Below are 11,679 nucleotides of genomic sequence, written 5' to 3' on the forward strand. Positions count from 1 at the left end.
TTTATGGGGAAGAAAACCAATTTTTAGGTGATATGGGTTATGGTGATGAAGCTCAAGTAGATGGCGAACAATCTTCACAAATTGAAAACAAGCCAAAAATCTTTTTAATGGGTTTAAAAAGGTATAATATTAAATTTTATTAAAAATAACAACAGAATATTATCATAATCATATAATATAGCAATAATATAATAGTCATCATAATACAAATGGAAGTATTTAATAAATATTAATATATTTCATTCAATTATTAACAGATCAGGTAAATCATCAATTCAAAAAGTTGTTTTTCATAAAATGTTACCAAACGAAACATTATTTTTAGAAACCACAAATAAAGTCGTCAAGAATGATATTTCCAATAGTTCATTTGTTCAATTTCAAATTTGGGATTTTCCAGGTCAATTGGATTTTTTTGATCCATCATTCGATTATGAACATATTTTAAATAATTGCGGTGCTATTGTTTTTGTTATTGATGCTCAAGACGAAATTGGCGAAGCCTTACAAAAACTTCATCAAACCATCAGCAAAGTTTATCAAGTATGATCCATTAATAGTTTACCAGGATTAATTTTTTTTACCAGGTTATTAATTAATTATTCTTATTACTAATATTGCAGGTTAACCCAAATATTCATTTTGAAGTATTTATTCATAAATCTGATGGTTTATCTGATGACCACAAAATTGATAGACAAAGAGATATTCAACAAAAAACTACTGAAGATTTAATGGATGCAAATATCAATGTTCACCCAAGTTTCTATGTCACTTCAATTTATGATCATTCAATTTTTGAAGCTTTTTCAAAAGTTATCCAAAAACTTATTCCACAACTCCCAACTTTAGAAAATCTTTTAGATGTTTTTATTTCAGTAAGTATCATCAGATATTTTCTATTTTCTATTTTTTATTTATTAATATTTTTATTATAATTTACTATAGAGATCAAGAATCGAAAAGGCATTTTTGGTTGATGTTGTTAGTAAAATTTATGTTGCAACTGATAATTCACCAGTTGATATGCAAACTTATGAGTTATGCAGCGATATGATTGATGTTGTAATTGATGTTTCATGTATCTATGGGTATGTAAAATAATAGTTATATTAATAACAATTGCTTTTATAATAATAATAATAACACTGTTTTTTTAATTATATTTAGTCTTAAAGAAGAAGAAGAAGGTTTAGGTTATGATCAAGAATCACACTCTGTTATTAAATTAAATAATGGTATGGTTTTATATTTAAGAGAAGTTAATAAATATTTAGCACTTGTTTGTTTACTTCGTGAAACAAATTTCGATAAACATGGTTTAATTGACTATAACTTTATCTGTTTCAAGAAAGCCATCGAAGAAGTATTTGCACGTAAAACCGCATCCAGAAAGAAAGGAAAAAAAATCACAAACTAAAATTTAATTAACAAATAGTTCATTAATTATAAAATAATAATAATAATAATAATAATCATAATAATATAATACTTTCTTTTTTTTTAATAATACTATTATACCTCCCACCATAATATATTTTTAATTTGTTATTAATAATACTTTTTAAAAAATAAAAAAAAAAAATAAAAAATAAAAAATAAAAAAAAATAAAATAAAATAAAACTTTTAATCAAAAAAAATATAAAATACCATTGATGGATTGTTTAGTTTTAAAAACTAATAGATTTTTTTTTTTTTAAAATTATTTTTATTTAAACAATTAACTCTAAAGTAAAAGTACCGGTTGGAGTTGTATTTACAGAGTAGTCTCCAGAAATTAAATCCATATCGTTGGAATTGTTGGTGGATGTGAGCTTTCCTTTATAAATGATTGGTAAATCGATTCCATCACCGCTGATAATTTCATTCTCTGTTATTGTAACAGTCATATCTTTTTCAAGAGTACCCTTGAATTTGGTTTTTGTTTTTAAATCTACCCATTCGACGATACCTTCAATATCTTTTTCATTCTTTCTACTTGTAACTTTTAATGAGAATTTGTATGGAGTTTCATAATCTCCATCAAATGAGGCACCGTCAACCAAATAGTCTAAATCTAATGGTGGTTTTGGTGTGGAAACTGGTTTGGCAGTATCAACAGACATTGGGGCCGAGGTTGAGGTGGTGGCAGAGGTATTGTTATTATTATTATTTGGAATTGGGCCATTTAAAGTTAAACTAAAAGTATTTTTGAGGTCTTCATTTTTTTGATCTTCTGGGTCATCATAAACAATTGATCCTTTGATTTGTAGTTTTAAACCTTGAACGATTTTAGCTTCATATTTATTTGGTAATTCGACTTGATCATTATCTTTGGTAAGGAGAGTATGTTCATTTATTTTAATTGTGTCACCCTCAATTTCAGCAGTAAAAGCAGTTTCTGCATCATTCAAATTAATCCATTTAAATGTACCTTGAATAGTTGATTTTCCTTCTTTTTCATCATCATCCCTTTTTAATATATTACAAACAAATGGATAGGCATCCTGGGTAGTTGTATAAAATAATGTTCCTATCCATTGTTTATCAATTTCGATGCCATCACTTTCTCTTTTATTTCTTTTACCCAATACTGATTTTGAATTTGTGGTATCTGCATCTCCATTCTTTGATTTTGAAATAAAATCTTCAACATTTAATCTTCTTGATTCTAAAAATGAATTAGTAACAAACTTTTCTGTTACAATTTTAATATCTGATTTAACTTTTTCTAATTCTTTTTTATTATTTTCATCATCAATATCATTACAAATTACTAAATTGGTCTAAATTCAATTTATAAATTAGTTAGATTTTTATTCAATTTTTTGATTTAATATATAGAAGGTAATTACCTTTTTATTTAATGTTTTTGAATAAATGCCACCACACTCTTCAATTGTATCGGTGAGTTTATCTTTATCAGATACATTACCTATAATAATAAAATAATCATTTTCAAATAATTCTTCAGTCGACATTATATTATTATTATTATTGTTATTATTATATTATTGTTATTAGGACAATTTTTATTAATGAATTAAAAAAAAAAAAAACATAGATAATTTGAAAATTTTTTTTTTTAAATTTTTTTTTTTTTTTTCTAATAAAAAATATTTTTTTTGTAAAAAAGATATTATTTTTTTATTTTTTTTTATTTTTGCATACTATGAGGCGATAATAAAATTCAACACCAATCATGTCTGATAATTTATTTTTAGCAGATATTAACTTACCATTACTGAAATGGTTAACCAATTTAAAATTAAATAGAGATTTATTTTCAACTGCACGGAATCAAAATTTAAAATCAATAACAGAAATTTACAGAGATTTGCAATACAATATAATCCCACCAAAGGATGAAGAGTTACAAAATCTGTGGACAAGCTTATATGACTTAAATAACTATTTTATAAACTCAATCGATTATAATCAAATTGTAACTATTAAAATATAATTTTTATTTTTTCTTTTTTTAACAAACAAATCACTGACAACAAAATATATTTAGGAAAAATCATTATTATCATTAAAGTCGAAATATAGAAACGTTTATTTAAAAGGATTTTACGAGATTTGCAATTGGTTTAATTCATTAGCAAACGAGTTTGACCCAAATAATTTTAATAGCAATGAGGGTGTTAGCAATAGTAATAGTAGCAATAATAATCCAGCAAATAAAATCAATGATATTATAAATAATTTAAATAGTTCAAGAAAATTAGAAAATAAAGAAAATAGCTTAAAATTATTGGTATCATTTGAAGCCTATGTACCAACAGTCGAAGAAATTAAAAGGATTTATTGTATTGAAAATAAAGAAATTTTAATCGATAAATCAAATAGCCTACCGGCTGACTTTAAATTGTTTCATAGTTTTTCACTACTTAATCTATATGTATTCCTAATAATTGTTGTTAGAATTTATAAATTAATTAATGAAATCTATAAAACCTCAAGCCCAGAGATTATTCAACTAACCAAAGAATATTCAAATCAGATCAAAACTTTGGAAGAGTTTTTACAATTTTTAAAAATTAACAACCTATTCTATGTGCCAAATAAAAAAGAGGTTTTATTGAGATATTCAACTAATATTTATAATAATGATAATAATCAAACTAATAATAGCTCTAATAATGGTAATAGTAATCAAAATTTAAATAATTTAATAAATAATGGCAATGTTAGTACAAGCAGTTTGGGCAGCTTGGGTGGTTTGGTAAATGATCAAGTTAAGATATTTGAATTTACCGAAAAAGAATTAAAATATTCCAAAAGATATTTTAATTATAATGAATTTTCAATTCGACCCGCAGAATTACCATCCTCGCTAAACAATAACGAAATCAATAATTTAATATTTTATACAACTACAAGTAATAATACATTTAAAATGATTCATCATAAACCAATTGATATCAAACCTAAAATAATTTTATCAATTTATAACAATATTTTATCAATGTCCAAAATAGATAATAATATCAATAACAATAGTGGTATCAATAGTAATGGTAGTAATAGCAGCAACAATATAAACTCATCATTTAGCAGTTTTAACTCATCATTTAGCAATTTAAATTTAAAAGACTCTATTAATAATGAGGCTGGTTTAGATTTTGGTGTGAATTGCGAAGTTAGTATTGGAAATAACCATCACCACTTACTAATAGACTCAAATAACAAAGAATGCTTTATCTGTAGATTTAGGTCCGATTTTTTAATGGTTTGCTCGCATTGTAATAATAAACTAGTGTGTCATTTATGCTCTGTAAATAAGACATGTTGGGATTGTTACTTTAAAGAAGAACAGCATTATATTCCTTTAGAAGTGGTTGTAAAATTAGAGGATAGAAAGTTCCCTAGGTTAATATATCTATTATTAAAGTCCTACTCCTTTAGAGATTTAATGAACTCACTCTATCAAGATAAGTTTGAACGTGACACCGTTATATCCCTCAAAGATAGACTAACCTACAAGTTGCATAAAACAAAACTATACAATTTTCATCTAGTTATTCCAAACAATAAAAACAATGGCCAGTTTAAAGAAATTAAAATATTTGATGACTATAGTTTAATAGTTTCATTACGTTTGTTAATGAACTATATATTATCAAATTATATCATCGATCAATCAAATACAACCTCTTCAAATGATTTAAATGACCATATCAAAAACAATAATCAGAATTTATTAAATAATTTAATCAATAACTCTGCACAGAATCTAAGCTATAATAGCGATATTAATAATAACAACAATAATAATAGTAGCTCAAGTTTCGTTGCAAACGATAGTGATAGCAACATTGATGATGATATTTCAAGCATAGGTAATAGCAATACCAATAATTCAATGAATAGCAATACTGGGGGTTCAAATTTTAATATCAAAAACAACCCATTTAGAAAAAACAGTACAGGCTCTGGTACTGGTACACGTGGTTCAAATAATAGCAATAATAGCAATAATAGTAGAGGTGATAGCAATAACCATAATAACAATAATAATCATAGTCATAATAATGATAATAGTACATTTAAAAATAAGAACATTATAGTAACAATTGAAAACCCATTAATATGGAGCATAGAAAAATTTGTATTAAATGTTTCAGAAGCAAATATCGAAATTGATAGCTCATTAAAAATTCCATTTCAATTTATTAAAACAGAGGATACTCCATTTGCATCAGGTGGTCAAGCAAATATATATATGGTGAAACACATCGAATGGCCAGTTTTATCAAACTTTCCATCAGACTCATTTGTTTTCAAACATTTTGTCGAAAATAAAGATGCTTTGCAAATCGAAGAAGATAAAGAGCGTGAACTTTATGAAGAAAAGATTTACTATGCCTATAAAACATCAGAAGGAATTGATAATTTCAAATACAACTTTTCAAATATCGAACAAACCGACAAGAAATCACTAGCCACTTTATTTTATGAAGAAGTTGATAAATTGAAGAAATTGCAATTCTCTGAATATATCATTAAGATGCCAGCTATATCCGATGACGACCCAAATAGAAGGGGAATGCTTTTAGAATGTGCTATGGGCTCACTCAAAACCCATCTTTTAGAATTTCGTTCATGGAAGTTAATAATTAGATTTATGATGGACATTTGTTTGGGTATGATGGATATTCATAGATGTCAAATAATTCACCGTGATTTAAAACCAGACAATATCTTGGTGTTTGAAACATCATCAAAAAATAGGGAGGAATTTGGGGGTCTAATTTGCAAAATTACAGATTTAGGTGCAGGTATAAATAATGTGTTGGTGCACGATAACAACTTTACATCAACTTTTCATACAGACGATTATGTTCCAGAAGAATATGGTAAATATCATTATGATGGTGTATTGGTCGACATCTATTCATTTGGTTGCACATTCTTTGAAATGATTACAAAGCATCGTTATCAGCACAAACATCCCACACCATTACACAAAGACTTTCTCACAACCGATTTTCAATATATTCCAATCAGAATTAAAAATTTAATTGCCTCATTAGTAACAGATGCATCACAAAGAAAACAATCATTTGAAGAAGTTTATTACGATTTAGAAGATATATATAAGAATGTTATTCCAGGTCTCCCAGATATACCTCTTTCTATAAAAGTACAATCACCCCACCCACTTTGTAAAAGATGCAACCCTCCAAAATAAAAATAAAAATGAAAAAATAAAACAAAACAAAAATAAATAAAATAAAATATTTGTATTAGTATATGTAGATTATAAGAAAAAAGAGGGAATCAATACTTTGTATAAGTAATCAACTGTTTATTTTTATTTTATTTTTTGGGAATTTTTTTTTTTCTTATTTGTTTATCTAAATTAATTTTCGTTTTTTTTTTTTTTAATTTTAAAATAATTTTTTTTTTATTTTTTTTTTTAAAATTTTCCAATTTTTCATTTTTTTTTATTTTTTTTTTTTTCGTTATTTCAAATGAAATTATAATTAGGAATATATGATTTTTAGATCAGTTTTTAAAAATAGTTTTATAAAAAATCAACAACTAAATATAATAAATAATTATTTATCAAAAAATTTAGTTTTTCAAAATAGTAATAATAATTTTAACTTAATAAACAAAAGATATTTTAATAATAATAATAATATAATAAATAATAAAATGGAGGATGTTAAAATAACAGAAACTACCTCCACAGAGAGTAATCCCTCAACATCATCAACAACAACAACAGCTAATAAAGATACAGAAACTAAATCAAATTTAATTGAAGCAAATGATAATGTTGTTAAAGTAACAGAAAATACAACAACCATTTTGTATAATAACCAAAATGAAGTATTTTACAATCCAGTACAAGAGTTTAATAGAGATATGTCAATTTTAATGATTAGAATGTTTATTGAAGAAAAGAAAAGAGAAATGGAAGCTAAAGGTAAACCATTTAAAAAGGTTAGAATTTTAGAAGCACTTTCAGCTACAGGTTTAAGATCAATTCGTTATGCTAAAGAAATTGATGATTTAGATTATATTTTAGCCAATGATATCGAACAAAGTGCTGTCGACTCAATTGTAAAGAATCGTGCATATAATGGTGTTGAAGAAAGTCTCATTCGTCCAAATCTTGGTGATGCTAGTTTAGTAATGATGCAAAATCGTAGTTATGCTAACAACTATGATATTGTCGATGTAGATCCATATGGTGCCCCAACTGTCTTTTTAGATTCTGCTGTCCAAGCTGTTGCTGATGGTGGTCTTTTATGTGTTACTGCAACCGACTCTGCTGTTTTATGCGGTAGTTACCCAGAGGCATGTTTCCACAAATATCAGTCAGTTCCAATTCACCGTGCAAATTATTGTCATGAAATGGGTCTTCGTATTCTTTTACATTCAATTGAACAACATGCAAATAGATATAAGAGACACATTGTACCAATCCTTTCATTAAGTGTCGATTTTTATGTACGTGTTTTTGTTCGTGTTTACTACTCACCATCTGAAGCTAAGAAAGCTTTCTCAAAAATGTGTAATATTTATAGTTGTACTGGTTGTGGTAGTTTTGTCAAGCAACCATTAGGTGTAGTTAAACAAGAAGAAAATGGCAGCATCAAATATAAAACACCAATGCTCACCAAAGAACTCACCCAAACCACTTGCAATCACTGTAGTAAAGTTTATCAAGTAGCTGGTCCATTTTGGGCAAATAGAATTCATGATGTTGAATTTTGTAAGAAGGCATTAAAATACCTCGATGAAAATCCAACCAAATTCAATACATCACGTCGTATGTTTGGTATTTTAACATCAGTTTGTGATGAAGTTCAAGACTCAATGTTTTATTTCAAGACTGATCATTTCACCCATACTCTTCATCTTTCAACTCCAGCAACCGCCATGATCAAATCTGCAATTCTTAATGGTGGTTATAAATGTTCATCAAGTCATATCTTACCATGTATCAAAACTGATGCACCATTCGATTTCATTTGGGATATATTTAGAGAGTATGCCAAAGAAAAACCACCAAAGAATTTAAGTGAACACACTCCAGCTTTTCACATTCTCGCAAAAGAAATTAAACATAAAGTAGATTTCACCAAACATCCATTAGCCAAAGGTGAACACCCAGATGTTCCAAAATATTTCCCAAATCCAAAAGAAAATTGGGGTCCAGGTTCAAGAGCAAAAGGTAAAAATTTAAATAATAAAAGAGATGGTGATGAAGCTCAAATTAATAATAAAAAACGTAATCAAAAAAAGAAAAAAGAACCAACAACTTGTAAATATTTCCTTTTAAATAAATGTATAAAAGGTGACAAATGCGAAAATATACATGATAATAATAATAACAATAATAATAATAATGTTGAAAACAAATCAGAACCAGCCACATCAACAACAGTAGAAACCAAAAATTAAATTTATTTTTTCAAATAATAATTTAAAAAAAAAAAATAAAAAAAAGCTATTTTGCCATTATTAAATCTATATTTTTTTTTTTAATTTTTTTAAATATTTTTTATGAACATGTGTGAGTTGCCCAATATTTTTTTTTTTTGTGCATTTTACAAATTTTAAAGGTGATTCTTAACCAATTATTGTTTGATTAAATGTATTTTTTTTTTTTTTTTTTTTTTTTTTGGGGGTAATAACCACTTTTTTTTTTTTGGAAGGGTAAAATTTTTTTTTTTTTTTTTTTTTTTTTTTTTTTTTCATTTCCATTTCATTTATTTTAACTGTAATATTATGTAAGTTATATTATTTTTCATATTTTTTTGTAATTATATTTATAATTATATTTTAAAATTTTTAAATCTTTAAATAAAAAAAATTTTTAATTAATATAATTTTTTTTTTTTTTATAAGTTTTATAGATGAATATTTTAAAAATGAGCTCCCATATCCCAGATGGTGCTGAACAAACCAGACCAACTCCATCAGTAAGAGAATTATTTGCCAGACAATTATTACAAAATACTCATATTCATGATGAACCACATCTCGAACAAGTAATTCTTGACAACAAAGCTGCAAGATTAAAAGGTGATGTTCCTCTTCCATCAGTGGGCATTATTGGTGCTGGTATGGCCGGTTTATATTCTGCTATGCTTCTTCAAGATTTAGGTATTCAATACCATATTTTAGAAGCAAACAAAGAAAGAATTGGAGGTAGAATTTATACTTATAAATTCCCAAAACAAGTAGCTAACGGAGAACCATATCCATACGTTGACTTAGGTGCTATGCGTTTCCCAAAGATTTCAATTATGGATCGTCTCTTATCAGATCAACCATGGTCACTTTTCTCAAAATTAGAAAAAGCAGGCCACAAAGTTCCAACTGTTCCATACCATCTTTCAAATGATAATAATATCAGATATTACAATGGTAAACGTATCTACGCAAGCGATACACTCACTGGTGACCCATTATACTTTAGCGATACTAAAAACGGTGGTCAAGGTACAGCAGTTCCAGATCAATACTGTATGGTTCCATATACAGATATTCTTTACAAAGAGTATGATAAGTTTGCTGATGAAATGTCTGAAGATTTCAATGCAGGCTTTAACAAATTATTAGATGCTGATAACAATTCAACAAGAGCTTATTTACATAAACGTCTTTTCCCACAAACTGCTGTAATAATTAAATTTTATACTTTTATTTTTAAAATGGAATAATATTAATTTTAAACTTTTAATACAACAGATCAATTTCTTTGAAACTATGGAAACCGGTACCGGTCTTTATGATATGGCTTTCAGCGAAACAATCATGGATTACTTTGATTTCAGTGGTTCAGAATGGTTAGCTATCGAGGGTGGTTCAGAAGTTATGGTTCAAAATATACTTAAAACTTTAAAACCAGATACCATTGAACAAGGTACAATCGTTTCAAAGATTTCACAAAAAGTTGTTGATGAAAAGGTAAAGGGTCTTGACGTCCATATCATCGGTCAAGATACTCCACGTACTTATGACCATGTTATCAGTACTGGTACATTAGCTTCATTACGTACCATGGACTTAAATGGTTTAAGTTTATCACACAACAAGAGATTAGCTATCCGTACCCTTAACTATGACCATTCAGTCAAGATTACTCTTGCCTTCAATAAGCGTTGGTGGGAAGATTCAACTTTCATGAAAGGTAAACCAATCTTTGGTGGTACAACATCAACAGATCTTCCAGTTCGTAATATTGTTTATCCATCCTATGGTAATCATGTTGAAGGTGCCTCTGGTATTTTAATTGTCAGTTACACTTGGGCTCAAGATGCTTCAAGAATCGGTAGTTTAGTAGGTGATGATGGTGGTGAAAAACTTTTAATTCAAATTTGTATGAAGAATCTCGCAGAAGTTCACGATATTGAAGTCTCAGTATTAAATGAAATGCTTGTCGACTTTAAATGTTGGGATTGGTATAACGATAACTATTCAATGGGTGCATTTGCATTATACTCACCAGCTCAATTCACCCAACTTTTCCCATCAGTAACTAAACCAACTCCAGATGGTAGATTCCATTTAGCTGGTGAAGCTACCTCGGTACATCATGCTTGGGTTATCGGTAGTTTAAATTCAGCTTATCGTGCCGTTGATCACGTTTTAATGGTTGAAGGTCTTGACGATTTACGTCTTAAATTAAGAGAAAACTGGGGTTTCATTGATGAATGTGAAGATCCATATTACTCATTAAGAGATAGTAGTGCAGGTTGTTTTGTTGATCCAAATCACATAAAAGAAACTACAAAGAAACTCAAAGTTGCTCATGTTGATAATGCTACTCCTAAATTAATCTATAATGCTCTCCTTAAAAAACCAACACACAAAACTACTGCTGCAGTTATTGGAGGTTTAAGTAGATAAATCCATTTGTATTACCACTCAAAGTAAATTATTTTAAAAAAAATAAAAAAAATAAACTTAGAAAATAAAAAATCGATAATTATCGAAATCAATATTATATTTCATAGGTTAATTTTTAATGGCGCACAACAAATTTTTGTGATATACTTTTGTTTTCTTTTTTTTTTTTTTCCCAGCACATTTTCATACAGTTAAAAAAATTATCATTAATTATTATTTTAATTAATGGTTTTATTTGATTGGCAGTTCATATTGATTTTTTTTTTAAAAAAAAAAAATTTGGTGGTTTTTTGAATAACTGATAAAAAAATTAAAAAATT

General features: G+C 27.1%; 5 protein-coding genes across 5 annotated transcripts; 4 read left to right on the forward strand and 1 right to left on the reverse strand.

Moving 5' to 3' along the window:
- Window positions 1-32: 32 nt before the first annotated feature.
- Window positions 33-1,420, forward strand: ragC (uncharacterized protein; the record flags this gene model as incomplete). The annotated part of the gene is made up of 5 exons (XM_003289597.1): window positions 33-121; window positions 258-543; window positions 624-878; window positions 949-1,091; window positions 1,171-1,420. 5 exons carry the CDS (start codon window positions 33-35, stop codon window positions 1,418-1,420), a joined length of 1,023 nt encoding a protein of 340 aa, XP_003289645.1.
- Window positions 1,421-1,713: 293 nt separating this feature from the next.
- DICPUDRAFT_36115 (uncharacterized protein) lies at window positions 1,714-2,961 on the reverse strand (the record flags this gene model as incomplete). Its single annotated transcript, XM_003289608.1, has 2 exons — window positions 1,714-2,766; window positions 2,836-2,961. The coding sequence occupies 2 exons, from the start codon at window positions 2,959-2,961 to the stop codon at window positions 1,714-1,716; spliced, it is 1,179 nt and encodes a 392-aa protein (XP_003289656.1).
- A 221-nt stretch (window positions 2,962-3,182) lies between these two features.
- Window positions 3,183-6,677, forward strand: DICPUDRAFT_36123 (uncharacterized protein; the record flags this gene model as incomplete). Its single annotated transcript, XM_003289598.1, has 3 exons — window positions 3,183-3,425; window positions 3,498-4,629; window positions 4,663-6,677. 3 exons carry the CDS (start codon window positions 3,183-3,185, stop codon window positions 6,675-6,677), a joined length of 3,390 nt encoding a protein of 1,129 aa, XP_003289646.1.
- A 467-nt stretch (window positions 6,678-7,144) lies between these two features.
- DICPUDRAFT_48748 (uncharacterized protein) lies at window positions 7,145-8,967 on the forward strand (the record flags this gene model as incomplete). Its single annotated transcript, XM_003289599.1, has 1 exon — window positions 7,145-8,967. One exon carries the CDS (start codon window positions 7,148-7,150, stop codon window positions 8,903-8,905), a length of 1,758 nt encoding a protein of 585 aa, XP_003289647.1. The 3' UTR covers window positions 8,906-8,967.
- Window positions 8,968-9,212: 245 nt separating this feature from the next.
- Window positions 9,213-11,469, forward strand: DICPUDRAFT_94960 (uncharacterized protein). Its single transcript, XM_003289600.1, has 3 exons — window positions 9,213-9,234; window positions 9,353-10,128; window positions 10,199-11,469. Exons 2-3 carry the CDS (start codon window positions 9,361-9,363, stop codon window positions 11,357-11,359), a joined length of 1,929 nt encoding a protein of 642 aa, XP_003289648.1. The 5' UTR covers window positions 9,213-9,234; window positions 9,353-9,360; the 3' UTR covers window positions 11,360-11,469.
- The last annotated feature ends 210 nt before the right edge of the window (window positions 11,470-11,679 follow it).

This window comes from Dictyostelium purpureum, assembly GCF_000190715.1.
Source record: "Dictyostelium purpureum unplaced genomic scaffold DICPUscaffold_184, whole genome shotgun sequence".
Lineage (NCBI taxonomy): Eukaryota > Evosea > Eumycetozoa > Dictyosteliales > Dictyosteliaceae > Dictyostelium > Dictyostelium purpureum.

Bases quoted from the DNA above. Each gene is read 5' to 3' on its own strand.
- DICPUDRAFT_94960 (XM_003289600.1), top strand. From the start codon at position 9,361: ATGAATATTTTAAAAATGAGCTCCCATATCCCAGATGGTGCTGAACAA. The intron at 10,129-10,198 runs GTAATAATTAAA...TTAATACAACAG, and splicing joins GTCTTTTCCCACAAACTGCT to ATCAATTTCTTTGAAACTAT.